The sequence below is a fragment of the Leptonotus elevatus genome, chromosome 7 (assembly GCF_054856555.1).
Source record: "Leptonotus elevatus isolate MCC_2025b chromosome 7, RoL_Lele_1.0, whole genome shotgun sequence".
NCBI classification, from domain to species: Eukaryota; Metazoa; Chordata; class Actinopteri; order Syngnathiformes; family Syngnathidae; genus Leptonotus; species Leptonotus elevatus.
In genome coordinates this window covers 18028816-18049778 of record NC_141245.1, presented here as the reverse complement: position 1 = coordinate 18049778, position 20963 = coordinate 18028816, and the positions used below count along the sequence as shown (strand labels likewise).

Below are 20963 nucleotides of genomic sequence, written 5' to 3'. Positions count from 1 at the left end.
CTGTTTGCAATTTTCCAAGGTTACGCAGAAAAATCCGAAGCATACTGACATCTCATATCTTATTAGGGCTTGCCAATAACGAAGCGCAATCTCCCATTGCTACCAAGTAAAGACACAATGTTCCCAGCAAACTGCTTGACTAGGTCAAATGAAAAAGAAGGAGAGGGGGGGCGGGGGGCTGGAGAAAAACAACAATAGGAGAGAAGACTGATGAGCTCCTCTAAAAGAAACTGCGCTCCGTAATGGACGGACAGGGATTAGTCGTTAAAACCTCCGCCATCTGTAATTCACAGTCATCCTGCCGTCATCTCTGAATCACTGATCCATTTTGCAAGTGTGCAAGACCTTGCTAAAAGCATCGCTGTTGCGCCCATTTGTGTTTCAAGTGGTGGTGAGGGAGGGGGTATAAGAGAAGGTGCAAAATAAAAGAAGGGCGGGGGAAGAAGAGAAAAAAAAAACCTGCACGCAGAGAAGACAAGTTAACAGCTCGCGACGCTGTCTCAAAGCACTCTCTGTCCTGTAACAACCACCTAGCTGGTTCCTTACGGGTGGAGGGGGGTGGGGTGGGGTGGGGTGGGCACGCTGATCAAATAAGATTTTAATGAACATCAGCAGCTGGAGCCTGAGGACTCGACTGTGATGGCTTAACGCGAATGACATCTCGGTTGGCTTGGATTTTCATCATCAAAAGCGCACCCAAATTGTGTGTTAAGAGACGAAACTTAGCATGATCGGAATTATAGAAATGCTAAAGCAAGAATTTGATAAAAACACACCACAAACAAGTGCTATCAGACGGCCTTAGCAACATGAAAATGTCTCATTCAAACATTTGTAATATTTTGTTTCAGTTGTTTTGAATGTCCGTGTCTGAATGAGGAGGTGTAATAATGTCCAACTGTTTTCGTTTTTGTTGAGCAAAGCAAAAAAGACACATGATTAAAAAGCTCCAAATGCGTTGATACTTTATTAAGAAATGAGCAGAATTCATATTTGAAGGACTAAATTTGCCTCCTGATTTTTAACCTTGGTTCAGTGAAAACACACATTTGTCATCTACTCAAAATCATGGTTGTCCTCACTTAGTTTATTACAACAAAGTGATGACGGCCGGTTTTGTCTTCAAATAAAGCGCACTTAAAGTGAAACCATTGGGCCTTGAAGGACAGTTTAAACTCACGAGAAGTGTTATAAATCGTGTTTTGATTCGTTGTTCAACTACACACTTTGAATAGTGCATGCGGAGGAAAGAATCTCGTCGTTCTAAAAAGTCAGCATTGGATTTTGGTCGTGGACGTGCGATGATATACGCTACATTCCAGAGAGCTGGGAAGTCGCAAACATTCCGCTTGGAACTTCCGAGGTCCGACCTCAAAGCGTTCCAGATGAAAGTAGACAACAAATATGTGGTAGGCCTCAATGAGCACGTCTTTTTAGCAGCACATAACGGTCGATTATGTTGAAAACCGCTAAATATGCTGGCAACAAAACTTTGCCTCATCTTCCAAAATATCTCACACAAGGGATTATATACATATGTTGGGGATGTGAGAACTGTTGATAATCACTTTTTGGGAATTCTACATTTATATATGTTAGATAAATATAGGATTTTTTAAGTAAAAAGTGTACAGCGGCTTCTCACTTTCAGACACAAATGCTAAACCTATGCGACCTAAACCAAATTTGCATGTTAGAGTGCTAACCCATCGCTAACAAAGCAGAATCAAAATATGCTAACCTATGCGACATAAGCCAAATTTGTACGTTAAGTCAGAATGCTAACCTATCTCGAAATTATGCTGACATAGCAATAGTCATAATTAAGTACAGTAAATATTTGAATGAAAAACACTTCCAGGCCTTAAATACAGAACAATCCAATGGCGAACGGTCGGTACGGCCGTAACCGAGTGTGCCATGTGACCACGGACCGTGCATTCTTCATCTGCTGTGCAAACTAACACACAATATTCATAAGGGGCGGGAATCTTTGAATGTCTCACAATTCGATTCGATTCCGATTTTTGGGTCTGCGATTCGATTCAGAATTGATTTTCGATTTGAAATTATTTGATTGACAATGATTTTTGCTTCAATCTATAGATGTGCAAAGGAATTGTAATGTTCTCCTCCAGTATGACTCGCTAATGCTAATTAGCGCGCTACTCCCGGCACTTTTATCACTCACAAGAACGGCTCCACACTGCAAAAAAACAACTTTTATTGGAATAACTTGATTGTGACTTTTCCCTTCTACTCTCTAATGTGGCTACAACTTAACAGCGTATCAGACCGCGTGGAACCACACTGCCCCTAAGTGGCCAAATCGGGTACAACATGAACAGCGCTCCAAATAAAGGCACACACAGACAAATAAAATTGATTTTGGGACATTTCAAATCGATTCTGAATCGTACTAAATGAGATTAGATTTTTTGGCACACCCCTACTATTAATAATATTGAATGGCAGTAGCGTCGAAAACCAAGGACCTTCTGTGTATATTCAAACAACAATACCATGACATCATCTGTGGGAAAATGAGCAACATCTACACCATGGCAACTTCCCCACGTAGCATTATTCTGACACTAGCGTGTACACAGTAAGACCAGAACATTCAAGGAGCATTTATCCCTGCTACTTTGCCCTTATTGTTGATCAAGGAAATTCAATCTGCTTAATCCCTAATATATAGCCAATAAATAGTGTATAAAGAGTGCTATGCTTGTATGTGTTACTGCTCCATGTGTGTTTTAGTAGCAGTCAGTTTGAAGGTTTCCAATTACCGTAACAGCCATGCTAATATCAGATAGCCGGTCTATACCATTGTTTAATTTAAAAATATATATTTTTTGTGTGTCACTTTTACAGCAAACGTCAACTGTGTGACGAACACGTTGAAGCAAGCATGCTTTGCTTCTTATCTGGAGAACTGTAAATAAAAGAAAACCTTCAAACTGTGTTTTAATACTGTTTAAATGTATTTAAAACATGGGAAGGATAAAACTGACAGGTTTTTTTATGGCCTCTATATCATGCCTTTAAACATTCTGTCTAGTGTATCAGGTTTTCTGCTGTATTTAGTATTTTAGTGCATCTCTGCGGGTTGCTGACGTTGTACTGAGGCGTCAGAATTCTTCATCACGGAAATTGACATGCATCGAGTTTACGAGTGATACTTCTTCTGCCTGTGTTTCTAAGCACGTTCCTCGGTCATAAGTGGCAAATTTCCCACTTCGCAGTGTTCTGGAACGCAGTATCGTATCGACCTTTAATCCTCGGTCCTATGAGCCTTTACGTGAATTATGGACGTGACTTCCGGTCTGAACTGGAAGCAGTGTTTGGTTTGCATGGCAACGGTGCGCGTGAGTCCGTCCCGCCTTCTATGGCACTTTAAACATTGCGGGAAGGCCAGTTGTCACATCTTAAAAGAGAAAACATTACGATCCGGCTTGCTGTTGGAGGATGACATCAAAAAGTCGCCAGCGACGACGTACGCGCGTTGATCTTATTTCAGAACTCGGTCGTTTGCAGACAGTGAGGCAATGACTAATCTCAAACCTTTCGTCTTATATAAACCCCTCTACTCCACACTGCCTCATATGTGCTCCAAAAGAACAAAGAAAAAAAACTGGTACAGTAAGTACATAACAGCAATAATATTAAATGGAGACAAATATTAAATTACTGTATGCATTTTTTTTGTGTGTTTTCATTTGATTGTTTTTTTATTGATGGTGTAAAAGTGTATAGCATTCAAATATATACCGTAATTATGACTTTACTCCGGGGTTAGCATCGGCTGGCGATCGACCGCTCCCACCTTCACAATTACGCACCAATTTTAACTTACGTGGCCATTTTAGAAACAAAACTCCATCGTTGTCTACGTTGACGCTTACAGAACAACGCGACATCGACGAGTGGCGTTACAGGTATCCTCGTCACAGTGAAGTCAAGGCGCGTCCAGTTTGCTGGAAGGACCCCTAGCAACATTCCGATACATTTTTCCGAGTTGTAAGGTGGGAAATTACACACTTCTTCCCCACTACAACGTGCAGAAAAATAGATCCCAATGAGGACTTGCTCTGAGGGCTTTCCTCCATGAGCCTCTTGGTGGGAGTGAGAGTAAATAAGATGTCATCAATAATAGACAGCGAATGTTCTGAGGAGTTCTGCACACATACACACACGCACGCACACCAGCTCTGACTGATTCCTATCCCGCAGACAGGCCTGCCAAGCGCCAGCCTTTTTGCACACGCTCAGATTCACTGTCCTGACTAATCGCTTGTGATAGGGGCCTTTGCCATAATTACCCAGGGCCTTATCACAAACTTATGCGATGCATTTTTCATGTCCTGGCTGCTGGCGCTGCCTTCACTGTCCATGCTGGCAGTCCATCTACTAGGGGAGGGGAGAGAGGGGGAGCAAAAAAAAAAAAAAAAAAAAAAAAGAGGGACTGATCCTGCACATTCACACAGCAGTTCAAACAGGGAGAAATGGGTGAGAGCGGGGTGAAGGGCCAGTGAGGAGAGAGGGGAGGAAAAAATAAAAATGGAGGAGGGGAGGGTGGCAGTGAGAGATTGGATGGCGAACAGGAAGGGGGAGGGAGACAGATAGCGAAGCACATTTTTTTACATAATGCATGAACAAGGGGGCAGGGGTAGGATCAAATAAATAGGAGAAGTGGAGCCTTGATGATGTGGCATAAGTGCAACACAAAGGCCACCGGGAAGACTTGTTCACTGTCCTTTTGTCTGCCAGCCGGTCGTGACCCAAATTAAAAGTTTCGATCCCGTGCAAATTTGGGGGAAAACAGTGTTTAGCCTAGATAACGCCATCTTATGTTAATGACCCCGAGTGAGCTTCTGCTAATAGTCATCAAGTTGAAGTCCAGCTAGGGCACGTTCACGTTAAATGCCACAAGGAAGGGGGAAGGGGGGGGGGGGGCACACACTCGTACACACGCACACAACAGTGCCATTGTCTTGGTGTCTTGTGATAGGTCAAACCGGCTCGCATGTACGCACAGGCCGCCGTTCACACGCACCCACTGGACCCAATATTCGTCCCCGGTTCCGCAAGCGCGTGCACGTCCGGATTAGAGGCGCGCGCACGCACGCACGATTTCAGGAGTTTAAAGCAACAAGGTCACGCTCCTCGTACATTATAAATCATATCATGAATTACGTTAAACTATCATTAATGTGTTGTTTAGTTTGTCAAAAGAAGAACAAGAGTGTGTTAATAGTGGCTTAAAAAAAAACTGCCCAAACCACCACTTGGCGTCAAACTGCCTCCAAACCGCTAGCCGAAGAGCTCGCTAACATGCCAAGTAAACTTGCTCATTTGCTTATAAATACCACAAAAAAAGGGGGAAGAGTGTCGTGTGTGCCGTCCACGTCGGGGGTCCCCACAGCGCCACCGTCTAACGAGAACCACTTGGTGTTTTTTTCTCCCCCCGCCTCCCCCAGTCGAGGTAGCCAGCTCGCGGCTAAAGCGTCGGGCTAACTACGGCTACTAAAAGTTGAACAACACGCGATAAAAAAGGTGGCGAAGGCGAAAAAGCTTCCCCGTACTGGCCGATATCGTTCAACGGTGGCGGCTCGAAGGGGCTGGAAGCGGGGCTTTGTTATTTCACCGCATCCCGGCGGCGTCGCCCCCGCCGGTAGCCGGTCGCAGTGGTCCGATCGATGTGGAATTGAACAAAGAGGATCAATTTCTGATCAGCGAGAGGAGCCACTTTCATCAATGCGAGGGGGAGCTCTCCGGGCTCTCTTCCCCCTCCGTAAACGGGCGAACGAGGCGGCGGTGGAACAAAAACACACACTAAAGCCACCCGGGAGAGAAGCGTGAGCCCCCCGCGGAACGGCGGCCGAGCGAGCCCAAAGAGAGCGTCCACTGACCTGTAGTTGTTGCAAGTCAAAGCGCTTCCAATATTGAAACATCGATCCTGCATTGGCCGCCATCTTGAGACATATTGAGACAGGAATGAGATGCTGATAGAGCGCGCGGGGGTTGGAGTTCAGTGGAGGGGAGCGGGCGGTGGGAACACCCGGACTGGATCCCGTCCGCGGCTCGCCTGGAGTGTGGATCTCGGTGGAATGGACTCACGCCAGCGCGGTTGTCGCTTTAATAACGCCATTATAATTGCTTAAATAGCATTTTACCAATACGCGGAATTCACAGGTAAATACCAAACGGGCGTTATATTACCTCTTCTTTTTTTTTTTTACAAAAATAAAAAAAAATAACTCCCACTGTGGTCATTGAATTTTGTATGTTATTCATAATCAGAAAGACACAAACACTAGAAAATGACCACCTCTGGAGAAATTGTGTCTGAATGCTGAATGGAAAATATGTGGGCCACAATGTTTAATGATATTGAAAATGTGGAGTTATGTGGAATGATATGGAAATATATTGACTAAATATGGAATGCTGTGGAATAATCGTGGTGAAAATATGCAATAGGTTGTGAAAAATGTGGATTTTTTTTTTTTACATGTGTGCATTTCTGCAATGTTCAAAACTGTTTCCAAGATGAATGATCTGAACATTTAAAATTCCGATTTTTTTTCGGAATGTCAAAAACACTAGCATGCATGGCATAAATATTTGGAATATGTTCAAGTTGGATGTGGAAACAGAAGCACGATAAAGTGAGGAGGACTATAATAATGCTACATGGTGTACACACAAACAATACATCTAAAGAGGCAGATTGAAGGCCAATGAGCTGTTTGAAGTGTCCCAGTGTTTGTTTGTTTGTTTGTTTAGGACAGACATTAAATGTTTATTGCCACTCTTGGTTACTCATGTTAAACCAAACATAAAACAAAGAAAATTACTCGTGTGTATTTAAAATGACCACAAAGCCGCTACCTGAATGCTAACATACAATGGAAAACTCCATAGGCACACTGGTTAACAATATCATGCGTGTGACGGCGTAACTTGTTACCCTTTAAACGATGAATGCCAGAACACAAACTGTGCTCTTACACATGTACAGTAGAGAGACAATATAAGAACACTCACAGGCTTATATTCTTTATCCTCTGAGCAGAACAACAAATATTACTGCCGTACTGAGAAGCTAAGAGAGGAGCTGAACCTTCAGTACAGTATATCTGCAGTCTGTATTACACTGCACCCTGGTGGCCATACCGAAATTATTTTTCATTGTATTTAATTATGTAATTAATGCATGCTTTTAGAAATATATATATATATCGGCAAGGAAAGATGACTTGAGATATGAGGGTGGTCAAGGAACAAATTAATCTCAAATCTCAAGGCATCACTCTATAGCAGTTTGTAAGCGGGACTCCCAAATCGTAAAAAAAAGATAAATAGGCAGACAGACAGATAGCTAGATAAGTGTGAAGTGTATCATTGACAGAGATAAACAGCGACACAATGGTGAATTATAATCCACATAATACGTACATACTGTGAAAATGTTAATAGACGTATTGTAAGGGAAAAGCCCTTTAAATCATCTCTTTTTATGAAAACTAGTTAATAGAAGGGTTGGAAAAAGTCCCTAAATTAGAGCCAAAATGACACTAAACTGGCAACAGTGCAGACACAAGTTGTAGCGCTTGCTAGCTTGTATTGGCCATACATGTCCACGCCAAAATAAAAGCATTTACATTTTCCGTTCCTTTTCGTTCCTATCTGAGCAAGATGACCCGTGACTAAGTCCTCGGAGGAAAGAATTCAAAAAATGCTGAGGAAAGGTGCCTGGTTGCAACCTTTAACCCACCTTTAGCATAGGTTACTCCTAACCAACCGTTAGGAAAAGAGTTATGTTACCCCGTAATTCTTTATGGCGGCAACAGATTACCGACGAATACGTTCGAGAGTTTTCGTGTAAGAGAGACGTCAGCAAATGCATATTGTGGAGTCAAATGATTTTCTTTCTGAAAATGATCTATTCATTGCAAAAATAGTTTACGTCATCTCTTTATGCCAGTGACATATAGTAGCAGGAAGAACAATGAAATGATGGCAGATGTAAAATCAATCTGTGTATCTACCTGTTACCTTTCATACCACAGGACATAAATCATGGCTTCCTGCGAGCTAATCAGCTTTGCTCTCAATTAAATAGGCCAAGATTTCCCACTGAATGTGTCACTTGTGAGGAAATTGAGGCGAGGTCGTCATTATTTCAGCGTTCATACGTTTTCGTTGGTAGCGAGCCATGTGATTTTACAAATTAAAATGGTGGCCTTGACCTGATAAAAGGTTGGGAAACATCAAGATGGATACGTAAGATCATTTATTCATCCGCAGGAGAAATGTACTGTTTCAGTTCTGCGGTGAAAACAACACAAGGCAAAGCAGGCATATAGAATTACTAAAATTATTACAAATATTTTAAAGAAACTATTAAGCATAGTCTATGTCTTTAAAATTTTTAAATAAAAACGAAATACTGTAGAGGTCATAATTCCAGCACGGTTTGAAGGTGCATGGTAATCAGTGCGACAACATAGACATGGTTATTTCATAATTTATAAATTAATAATTATTTATTACAGCTATAAAACAACACAAATTATTTTTGAAAATGTATTCGTTGTAGTGTACCATATAATTTTTTAGTTAGAGGTCAGAAAATGTATTGAAAATATATATTTACGTTGCAAATGTAGTTTTATATATGTGAATATTTAAATGTATGTTTAAATTGTAAAATAAAGTTGAAATTGTTCATCTAGGTTTCATTAATGAAGCAAATGAAATATTTTTAGGGTGATTTATGTAAATATTTTTTCATTGTTAATTTGCATACAGAACCATGATTTGTATTGGGGTTTTAGGTCACCAGTTTCTTATTTACCCATTTTCAGCTGAAGCTGATTTTAGGCCAAAAGACAAGGTACACCATGGAATAGTCGCAGGCCAAATCCAGGTTTTATATATCAATAAAAATGTAATTTATATTATATATTATATTAAAGCATAAATATTTTTGTTTCTAAATTGTAACATATGTGCTAAAGTTAGGGCTGAACAATTTAATAAAAATCAACCTTGCAATGTTGTCAAATGCAATTTTTTTGGGGGGAAAGGCTGCTTAGGGAATTACAATTAGATAATTTTGGGGGGAAAAAAAATCCCTCAGCCCTAATCAAAAGTGCTGAAAATGGCATTTGGAAACCAAACATTGCCCGGATATAGACTGCAGGGAGGGCGGGGGTCTCGTCAGTGTGCATATAATTATGTGGCTGCTGTCGAACTGACCTTGAGCTACGCAGTTGACCCCCGGCTGCTCCCGAGGCGTCACTCCCGCTGACCGCGCCTTCACCGTGTGGTAGAATTCTTAATTACGCGCTATGGATGCACAGTCTCGTGTCAAAAGGGGCCTCACTGTATGCCTTGAAAACACCTTTTTCCCTATGAGGGGTTTATTTAATGAAAGCATGTTTTTAGTTGGGTATAGGATTATGTTACACGCCAGATCAAATGCTTTCGCCGTCCATATATGGTCCACGCGCCATAAGTTGACCATATGGAGAGCCGATAGCTGCTGTGCATTATCATTGCAACATCTCTGGTGTTTATATTGGGGTTTTTTTCCCAGTGTATCAAGGGTGCTGTGAGGTCCGTCTAGGTGAAATTCCTTTTTTTTTTTTTTGAAAGCCACACAGAGCTCGCATTCTCACTATCGGCCCCATCTGCCACAAAAATATACTCGAGATTTATTTTTGTTTCCTAACAACGATTGTGCTTTACTCGACCTCGTTAAAAATAACAGACGGAATGTGGCATAGATAATGCCTCTCTTTCATTGCACCTTTTGGGGTTTGTAGCCGTTTATACCCCCTTCCGTATGAATGGCACTCGTTGCTCCAATAACTAAAGCAGCCCAAAATAGCTTTGGCTTATTTCATACATCATTTCAAGACATCGTTTAGCTTCATCCCCCCCCCCCCCCCTTTGACCTGCCATCAGGATAGCTATTAACTGTATGTAAAAAGAGCAGCCCATTAAAAAGAACCACCAAAGTTAGAAAATAGAAAAGGTACAAGCAGTGATAGAGTTTTTTCATGGCGAATCCTCGAAATGACCATCAAAGTTTTGACACCATGCTCTACTCACGTTAGATGGTGTAAGCAAAATAAATAAAGCTTCACAATTTAGTATCGCCTTTCTGTCTATGATTAATTCCTCTCACTTTAGCTAGCTTTTTTAGATAGCTTCATTTTAATAGAATCCTCAAAATGGCTGCTTTAAAACAAAATGGCAGATGTTTCTGGGGTTGGTGAAAGATTCTGGTTGGTAACCCGGTGGGTAGTAGGTGATGTCTGGTCGGTGCTGGATTTCACTTTTCTTTCTTTTCTTTGATCCTTCCTCGGGTCTCTTGACAACTTCATGACTCTTGCGGGATTCTGAAGTTTTCGGTTTAGGTGAACGGAATGGGATTTTTAATAGGTTTTAGGTGAATTAATGAGCACACACACACCCGCACACACACACACACACACACAAAAGAGAGAGAAAGTAATGATGATGACATGTCGAATCGGTAAGATTAACAAATGAACAATGTTGAGCTCTCTCCCCCAAAAATTTAAAAAAATGGCAGTCATCCTGTTACTTTCGGGCATGAGTCCTTGAGACTTTTCCTTGCGTCCAGTTATGATAGACATGCCCACCCAATCTGGTGTCAATTGGTGAAACTGATATCAGGGGCTAATTTTCAGGGAATTTGCCTTAAAATGGCTGCTTCAAACCAAAATGGCTAACGTCCTTTTAAATTTCAGGCACGGGTCCTTGTGACTCTGACATTTTGTTATAATAGACATGTGCACTCAATTTCATATTGATTGGTGAAATTTTTTTTATTTTTATGAAATTGACCCTCAAAATGGCTGCTTCATACCAAAATGGCAGACTTACAATTCACTTCTTTTTTTTTTTCCGTGTGCCTTTTACCTGTAGACCCAATTTGGTGTCAAGGGCTATTTTTTCCCCAACTTCCCGTTGTGTTAGCTTGCAAGAAGTTTTCAGACATGTTAAGCGCCCTAAAAAGGTGATTCCTTTCATCAGAGGGATACCGCGTCTTTGTGGCAAGCACAGTCGCTTAAGTCCAAAATGTTGTGTGCAAACTGCTGAATGTAATCCTCGTTACGACCGGCCTGCGTGACTTATGATGTGGTCTATCATTAAGTCCAACCTGAAAAACAGGTTGGACTTAATCCACAGTGTTTTCCCTGTCTACTGCATCTATCCCTATGTGACCGTGTGTTTATGTGATGTTGTTACAGTTGGATTCTACTAAATATGTAAAAAAAAAAAAAAAGAAGAGCCTTGCCTTATTGAGACACAATTGGAAAAATAACTATGATGTTCCAACATGGTATGATCTCACATACTTCAAAAAGATGCAACTTTTTTTTCCCCTCCCACATTCCAAAAACATGCATGTTGCTGACACTATACAACCAAAGGCCACACCAGATATTCGAACCCTGAGAACTGAGGCAAAAAAAAGAAGGAAAAAAAAAGTAAGTCACTCGTGCACTGTGTCGAGTATGACGACTTTTTTTCCCCCTTCAAATATTTTTTTACCGGTTGGCTTTGAAGCAACAGGGGGCGTGCACTCGTGTTGGAACAAACCTCGGCTCAGTTATCAATCCAACTACAAATTATGATGAACCCACAACACACGTTGAACACGCCTGGCGCCGACAGCAGCCAAGGAAGGCGAAGCCAGTGAGAACTTTTGAGTAGCATTCATTTCACTCTATTTTAATGTTGCTTCCTGTTCAAGCCGCCTTCATTTGACAGCTTTACTGCTAACCCGTGACATGTTTACACAGTGGATTCTATAACATACTTAAAATGCACAAGGTCAAACGGGTGGCTTTACGGTCCGGAGTCATACAGTGCGGCGGGTCACGTATCAGTTATTATGAGGGGGACGTTTCAAATTGGGTTAATTCGAGACTTTTCACTTATTTATTGTGAGTCTACCTTTATTTAACTAAAAAAAAAGGAAAAAAAAGAAAATTTTTCAAGAGGCATTAAGTTTCAATAGAAATCATCAAAAGTGTAATTATAAATCAATATAATAAATACAAATATAATATAATGTTTTTACTTCCAGGTCATTGAATTTTGCACCATTTATCAGAAACTAATAACACTGTTGGCTAACGCTAATGCAGCTCTGCTTACATTTTTTTTGTCCTTATCATGCTAGTTCTGGCGCCGCATCTTGGGGACAGCGTTATTATAGTTTTGGAATTTTTCATTTGAGCTAGTTTTTATTTCGTTTTGAATATGTTTTTTTTTTTATTAAGTTAGTTTTAGTTTGTTTTTAGGGTGGTTCTGTTAGTTTTTATGAGTTTTAGTTATTTCATATTTTAGTTAGTTTCAGTATTAGTTTTTTTTCTTTAAAGTGTGTATTACTTGGGCACAATATTTAAAAAAACATCATGGGAGCGACGTCATTTGAAGGTGCTTTTCTATTGGCTGCTGCTAGATGATGTCACTTTTGTGTGGCACACTTTCGAATGTCCTTATTCCGGTTAATATAAAAAATAAATCATCCCCAAAGGCTCATGCATTAAATGGATTACCAAAGGACATTTTTGCTATAATTATAGTTAGTTTTGTAAACATAAAATGAAGTTTCAGATAGTTTTCGTTTTTTTAAAAGCATTTTCGTTTTTATTTTATTTAGTTAACGAAATTGTTTTTTGAATTTTCGGTAGTTTTAGTTAACTAAAATAACCTTGCTTGTTTTGTTTTTTTGCATTTTAGTCTCTGAGGCAGTATAGTCACTCGAAATGGTGCTGGATCTTCACCCTGCCAAACTGATCATGGGCGAGAAACTTTTATGGGGCAGTTATGTAAATGTGCGCAACTGTTACTGTTACAAATTGTACTTGTTTAATGTCACGCTTGGACCATTTGAAGATACGAAGTGATTAAAAAGTCAATTTTGCGTAATGTTGTGCTCTATGTCCCCTTTCAAGTCGGAAATGAGGACATATGCGTTGCTGCCACTGCACAAGTCAATGTGCAGTCTGTCTGTCCTCTAGCGTTAGCACTTTCGTCTTTCCTCTTACGTCCGCCATTTGCTGGTGCTCATCGTCCGTGCCTGCGAGGTGCTTTTAGCGGGGCCTCGTGTGGCCGCGTTAGACGGATGTGTGGCCCTCGGGGGCCCACGGGCTGCGCGCAACACTGATCACGCCAGACAGGCCGGCACGGCTGCATAAGATCATCAGTGCCCGGCAGTGCAGTGAATCGCCTCGGTGGCACTTTCACACAACCCCTGACCCCCGGTGTGACCCCCGGGGTCATGATTAAGGTCATGGGTCGGCGAAGGGCCTCCGTGACCCCCCTCTCTCCGTAGCCCCGCCGTTACTCGCTCATCATCTTCATGGCTTTCTGTTGCTCACACTCCCACACCAGGCGGGACCAATTGAGACATCCTGTCCCCCGAGAACGGCAAAAGAGAAAATCAATACGGAAGATGAGTGATGACCTGGGGGTCCCGTCGTAAAAGACTAGCACGCTCCCCGTGGACTACTTGAGTCCTACAAGTCACTTTTACACTGCCGGTAAAAGCCATCACCTTACTGCCTTTTTTCTGTGTCGCGCTGTATTCTACGCCAGTGGTCATCAACAACACTCGGTCCGTGGTCCGATACCGGTCTGCAAGCCATTTGGTATTGGAATGGACTGCTATTTTATAAAGTGCTTTTTTTTAGCTATAGCGCCCAAAGCCTCACATTCACCAGGTCCACTGGGAGCAAATCGGGGTTCAGTGTCTTGCTCAAGGTCACTTCAACATGGTCACAGGTGTGAGGATTGAACCCACAACCTCAAAATTGTGCTTCTTCCTTGACAATCATGCTATGTTTTTGTTAGAGATAGACTGATATGTTTTTTTCAGGGCCGATACCGATGCCAATTATTAGTAGTCAAGGAGGCCGATAACTGATATTTGGAGCCGATATTTATTTTCGGTAAAAAAGGGGGGATATATATTGGCGTCAATTTATTTATTTATTTTAAATACAAATGTCAATCTTGATTTTGTTGTAATGTCTTCAAGCATGTTTATTGGACAATTTTTCTGACTTTTCAAAATGTAAAAGTTTTTTTTTTAATCTTCGACAATAGACATCCTTTTAAATTTGTAACAAAATGTTCAGGGAGCTCCCAAGGTTATTAGTACGTCTAAAAAAGTTAAATGGTACTTAAACATGTAAATACTATAGATCTAGTTTTCTACAGTAAATATTTTTTTCAAAAATTAAAAAAAAATCTGAAATATGAATCTTTCACATTTCTTTGTTTTTAACTCATTCACTCCCAGCCATTTTCACTGAAGCAACCCCCTTCGCTCCCGGCGGTGTTACTGGATTTTGACTGATTTTGCAAGGCCCCACAGAACATTGTGTTCTATTGCTATAAAAACAACCCACCAAAAGAAAGATTAGAGTCTCTTCTTTCATCAGGAAAAAAAAGTATATTTCTATCCGTTTTCGTTTTGCAGTAATTAGTATTAGAATATAGCTAAGTTTCATCATTATTCAGAAACGTTTTTAGAACTGTGGGTAAATGAGCTTTTTTCAACATGGCCCTGGTTGGTCTGTTTTACTCTGCTGCCACCTGCTGGCCGTTTTTGTAACAACTACCATTTCTTCAACCTTCAAACATTGTATGTGGCGCCTCAAAAGTGTTTCCGTTTAAGCGCGTGGTGATAAAGTTTCAAACAGGAAGTGTCCGTGGACACTGCAGGCGAGCCTTCAACCAACAAGAAAATAAACGAGTGTAGCTACCGGCGCAACTAGACTTACTGCGCATTTCCTGCAAAAAATAAAAAATAAAAATAAGCGTATTCAGAAAAACTGAAAAGAAACCGCACAAGGCCGCCGTACGTCACTCCCAGACCACGCTAACCTCGGCTGCTTCTGCGGTGGGACGTACATGTGTTAATAATACTGGGACCAGACTGCTGTTGTTTCTCGCCAGCCCCAGATAAACCCCCTCCAGGCAGAACATCCGATGAAGAATCGGCTGAAAATAGAACGGTTCCGCTGAAAGGAGAGGGGGGATAAATAATGCAAAAAGAATACAAAACCTCTTATGGGGTTAGCTGATCTCACACACAGCAGACATGCACAGACACGCACGGTTGTTCTGCTTTTTCTTTTCTTTTTTTGTAACCCCACAGTGAGGAAAAGTGAATGGATGTCACAGGAAGGAGGAGGACCCAGTGGAGTAACACACATGCTCTTCACTTCATCTCCTCCCACCGCTCCATGTTTTACGCTTCCATCCGGGATTCATGACAAATTCTTGAGGGGGGGGGGAAGGAGGGGACGATGTCCGAAGACACACACAGCGTGCTTTTTCCTGCCAGTTTCGGGTCTTGCAAACGCAGATGTTTTCGCATTTTCACACCATCAGCACAACAACATGTGGAACTACTTTTTCTTTTTGGCCACTTAATTAAAACCAAGGCTTTTTGTTTGGGTTTGTTTTTCCACGCTGAATAAAACATCCAATATTTCAAAGTGTGGCGGCAAAACATGCCTAATTCAAAGCTCTGAATATTTATTTATTGGCAAAATTAATAATGCATGTTTTCTCCCTCCCCAATATAATCCGACAGTGCAAAAGCTCAAATGCTGTACTGGGTTCTTTATTGAAGCCAAAACAGAATTTCATCCAAAGCACAGCTTTGTGTATAGAGACACCCAGTGGTAGACGAACGTTACTGTTAGGGGACAAGCCATTAGTAATAAGGTGATTATTATTGTTTCAAAATGTAAATTTTAAATATGTCAAATATTTAAAATTATATGAAGTATATTTAAAAATATATACAAAAGTTTTCAATTATACGACCATGTTTCTTAATGTTTTAAAATGAAATATATATTTAAAAAAATACTAAATATTGCTTATAAAATAGTAATCATAAAAATATAAGTTAAATACAGCTATTGTATGTGCATGATCGCGATAACAATAAGTTTTCAATATATTGTGCAGCCCTACTTAAAATATACATTAAAAATGAAATGATAAAGAACATACAAGATACAAATTTATCCGAATAAATATGATAAATTGTCTGATTTTACTTAACAATTAGTTAAACATTTTGAGAATCCTCTGCTTCTAACGATAGATTCGTAAAAAATAAAATAACTTAATATTGTGTTAAACCAACAAAATTAAGCTGACATCAAAATCCCTAATAGGTTTCATTTGTGAATCTCATTGTGTAAATTGGACTAAAATAAATGCCCTATCCTATTTAATGGATTAAAATTTAGGCATAGTGGGGGTCGTGTCCCTCAAGTACACTGATTTATTCACTGATGGTCTCCAAGGCAACTTTTTCGAGCCTTACTATAACCTCGAAGGTACAAAGTGTGTATGATAAATGTGTCATAAAACGTTACTTATTTCCTGGGCTGGAGGTGTTGACTTTGAGTTTCTAAGTGCCAGAGAGGCCGTGTGGACGTCACAGAAGCCTCATTGACTGGCAACAGAAACCCGCCAGCACTCTGCCACGTCCAGTATCAGCGTCCCGATTGGACCGCTGCAAACTGGATTAAAGCTTTTTTTAAGCTTAAGGCTGCCATGAAGACAACTACAAGGTGCGCTTGTGTTCGGGGGTGAAAGGCACTTATGGGAGTTTGGGCACGACAGACCCGCGCATGCTCAAAGAGGCGCCCCGGTTTGTCCAAATGTGACGGCTACTTCTTTACCGCGGGCCTAGTGGCTGCCACCTTCCTCGTCCTCCTGGGATTTTCTTTGCTCCACTTACCGGAGCCGCTCGCGCTAGAGCCGGCGACGACCGCTCCCGAGGTGACGCTCTTGATTTGGACTCATCCGTTCGGGCGGAAGCGACCACTTCCGGATTGTTTGGCGCGCTACGGCGTGGACGGCTGCGCGCTGACTGACGACTCGCGCGCGTACCCGCACGCAGACGGCGTGCTCGTGCACCATCGCGACGTGGCCTCGGGAAGTGCCGAACTGCCGCCGGAAGTGGGCCGGCCGCCCTGGCAGAAGTGGATATGGCTCAACTACGAGTCGCCCTCGCACACGCCGGCCCTGTGGCGCCTGGAGGGGCGCTTCAACCTCACAATGAGCTACCGCACCGACTCTGACATCTTCCTCCCCTATGGCTACCTGGTCCAGAAACATGGCAATGGGCAGCCGCTCTCAGAACCTTCCAGAACTTCTCGTCCTGGCTTGGTAGCGTGGGTGGTGAGCAATTGGGTGGATTCGCAGGCCCGCGTGGCCTTCTACTTCCAGCTTAGCCAGTACATCCAGGTGGATGTGTTCGGCCGAGCTGGACGCAGCATTCCCGAAGGCCTCGGAAGCGTGGTGCGGCTTGTAAAGCGCTACAATTTCTATTTAGCCCTGGAGAACTCACAACACACGGACTACATCACAGAGAAGCTGTGGAACGCCGTGCTGGCCGGTGCCGTGCCAGTGGTCCTGGGTCCCGCGCGGAAGAGCTACGAGCGCTTCCTGCCGCCCGAGGCCTTCATCCACGTGGATGACTTCTCCTCGGTCAAAGCACTGGCCCAGTACCTGCTGTTGCTCAGGCGGGACCCGGCACGGCTGATGGGGCACCTGCGCTGGAGGACGGGCTTCGGACTGCGCCAGCCTGCCTTCTGGGAAGAACATTACTGCACCGCCTGCAGGGCGCTGAGGAAGACCATCGGACGCACTCGCATGGTCCATGACTTGACTGGATGGTTTGAGTCCTGAGGACTTCCCGTGTACAGTAAACAAACCCCCCAGGAATGGGACAGAACCCTGTAGCGAATATTGGAAAAACTTTGACACTCCCATTTTGAATTCATCTTGTAAGCTTGGTCACAGAAAAAATGAACGACTCAATTTACTTGCTAGTAGCAGTTTGGCAACAGCTGCTTATCGTCACTCGCAGTTGAATTTTACTGCCACATTAAACATAAACATATCCTTTGCTAGCTCCATGCTAACACAACGGGAAACCCCAAAGATGGGCTAATGATTAGCATGTAGCATCAATGTAGTGGTTGTTATAACTATTTGGGCTGAGTGAGTTTGAAAAATAATCAAATTATGATTATGACTGTGACAATCGAGGCAACTCTTTTAGCAATTCCGAACATCCAGTTGCTAACTTTGCACAGTGAAAACTAACGTACTGTTTTTACTCGTGACTAGCATACGAACCTGGAAGATTGTTATAGTCATTAATAGTCAAAACAACATTTCATCACATTTTGAAGTCAAAATAAACCCCACGGATCAAATGACAACGGCCCAATGCTTTTCAATGAGCAGAGAGAGCGTCATTTTCACAGAGTAAGACCGCCACGTTGGCTTTGTCGAAATTGTCACCACTTTGAGGAAAAGTGTCGATGACATTACAAACAACATGTAAACGAGAACAAATTCCCGTCATGTTGATTAACGCAGAAGCCGCCTTAATAAGCCCGATCAGAGTCAAAAAGCACACAAGCGCAGTTATGTATTATTGTCAAACGCTGTCGCCGGGGCCTCCCTCGCTATCCTTTCATCTGTGCTTTTTTGGCCCATACGTCTCCCGACCCCCACCAACTACCAATCAGCCCTGCCTCTCCTTCTCTTTCTTCTTGTTTTTCCTGTCTACTGAACAGAGACATGTTGATATGAGGCCCCGCTCGCCCCGGCCACAAGGGAGCAAGTCTCTGGTGCCTTTTGATCAGCTGCAAGATCAGACACGTCGCCCTCTCCCTGCCCCCACGTACACTCCAGCGGCTGATCACGCAGCATAATGGGCAGCCGCGGACGACCCCCGAAAGATGCACACCCACGTCCGTTCCCTACATAAAGCCAATTGAAGCGGCCTGTTGTCTGTACCGCCGCTCGCACACTGCGGTCGCTTGTTTGCTGGACGCGAGGGAACGGCGGGCGCGTGTGGCTGTGCGTATGTGTGTGTGCGATTTCCCCTTTCTTGCCCTTTTTTGTTGCCTTTGACAGTAAGATGGATGATCGCAATCACACAGGAGCCATCAGCGAGACAGAGTGGAAGGTCCACGGGCCGGCGAGACACAGCCATGGGAAACCAGCCGTCAGATTACTGCACGGCGCGCTTTTATTTGTCGTCTGTGTGCGTATGCAAGGGCCTTGCTTGCTCGCAAGAACGTGAAAACTTTGTACCTCAGATCTTTATTACCCTATGAAATGAATGGAAATACCATTAATCCGCTCTAGGCTCGCCACAAAAAAATCTATCTCAAAGCAAAAACACCATTACAGAATGATTTTTTTTAAAACAAATTGTGCATTATGATTCATCGCTACTCCTGGCAGTATAGTATAGTACAGTCATGAAATCATAAGCAAAGAAGACTTTCAAAACTACTGTTAATGACTCAATAAACAGCATAAATATTTAGATCCGGGTTTTATTTAATTACATTTTATTTTACAAACTGCAACATAATACAAAGATTGAAACATTGAGACATTGAAACATTGCTCCTGCCCAAATTTTTTTTATTTAATAATTAGCAGAAGTTCAACAAAATATTAAAGAACAAAGTATTGTAAAACAGTCAAATGTTTGGCATGTTAGTCGGCAAGTTATTTTATTAGTTAGATATGTTAATTGATTCATTTATTGAAATTTTGTTCTGCAAAATATCAGGTCCTTAGCAATAGTAGTCATTTTATGCAGAGGATAAAGAAAATATGCATGTGAGCATTGTAATAATGTCTACATGCGTTTGTTGATACACCGTTTATATTCTAATAGCCATTGCTTAAAGGGTTATACTAGTACGGCAACTATCAATGTTGTTTGCTAGACCATATATGGTGTTTCGCTTGTGTTAGCATTAAGCTAGCAAAAGGCAATGTTGAGTGGTTGTTTTAAACGATGTGTAATTATATTTTTTTATGTTTAGCTTGACAGTAGAAATAAACAGTATGAAGCCTCTTTTTAAAATAATTGTTCACTCTATACCAAACTACAAAATCTTTGCTCACGGGTCAAAGCAAAAAATAAAAATCATCCGAACGACTCGAGTGGACTTGTTTATGTGATAGTTCCTCGTAAGTGTACCGCGAGTCAATATGTCTGCCGATGTGACGCGAGGTTCTTTCATCCGCCGGGCCCACTTTTCACTCCCCAGTCGGCGGATGTTTTTAGGAGAAACATCTGTTGCTGTACAAATGAGATTAGCGGGTCTCCAGCCCGCGGGGGCCATATGAACAGCAGTTAGTCAAAAAGATGGTGGGAAGAAGAAAAAATGGGGAGGGGGTGCTGAAAGGAAGCATTGATTTAAATCTACTAAAATTGCTTTGGAATCTAAGTATTCATTACAGCACACCATCACCCTGTTTAACAGCAGACCCCCCCCCCCAATCTCATATTGATAAATCCAATTTTTCACCTTGTTGCTAGGCAACGACTCACCTCAGCCCCTGGAAAGTTGTCAGCCGCTGACACAAGGTAATATTTAATCCTGCAGGAGAAGGGGAAGAGGAATTGAAATGGACTGTAGTTTAGCAACAAAAGGTGTTGTGCGTGCTGGTAAAGCTTTTGTAGCTTTTACACACACACACATGCCGTCATACCTGCTCGGTCTGTGAACCAATGTGGAGAAAGTAACTCCAGCACTCTTGCTCCTTCTGGGTCAACGATGCTGAGATTCATCGGGTCTGGGTCACTTCATTGTAAAATGGGAGAAATGCTGAGGGTCCAAGGGATTGTTGATATGTGGACTTGATATAAACGGTCGCATTTGCTTACTCATGTTTGTAATACACAAGTGAGAAAAGGAAAATTGCGCTATTTATCAAATTGTTTTTGAGGAATAAACAGATGTCAGCTTTGCTGATAAATATGGGTTAGTCCACGTTGAAGTTCAACTTAATTCAATTATATATAACTATTGCAATTAATTAGCATG

General features: G+C 42.1%; 2 protein-coding genes across 2 annotated transcripts in view; one reads left to right on the top strand and one right to left on the bottom strand.

The window, feature by feature from the left end:
- The window catches only part of cux1b (cut-like homeobox 1b), an 89505-nt gene extending 83458 nt beyond the window's left edge, over positions 1 to 6047 (bottom strand). The window contains exon 1 of the mRNA XM_086080023.1: positions 5916 to 6047. Within this exon, the coding sequence (XP_085936149.1) occupies positions 5916 to 5978 (63 nt within the window). The 5' untranslated portion in view covers positions 5979 to 6047. The remainder of the gene's footprint in view (positions 1 to 5915) is intronic.
- Positions 6048 to 16572: 10525 nt separating this feature from the next.
- LOC147171349 (alpha-(1,3)-fucosyltransferase 4-like) lies at positions 16573 to 20173 on the top strand. Its single transcript, XM_086081554.1, has one exon. It carries the CDS (start codon positions 16693 to 16695, stop codon positions 17782 to 17784), a length of 1092 nt encoding a protein of 363 aa, XP_085937680.1. The 5' UTR covers positions 16573 to 16692; the 3' UTR covers positions 17785 to 20173.
- Positions 20174 to 20963: the final 790 nt, after the last annotated feature.

What these genes read in the sequence shown, in the direction of transcription:
- LOC147171349 (XM_086081554.1), top strand. Translation starts at nt 16,693, where the DNA reads ATGGGAGTTTGGGCACGACAGACCCGCGCATGCTCAAAGAGGCGCCCC.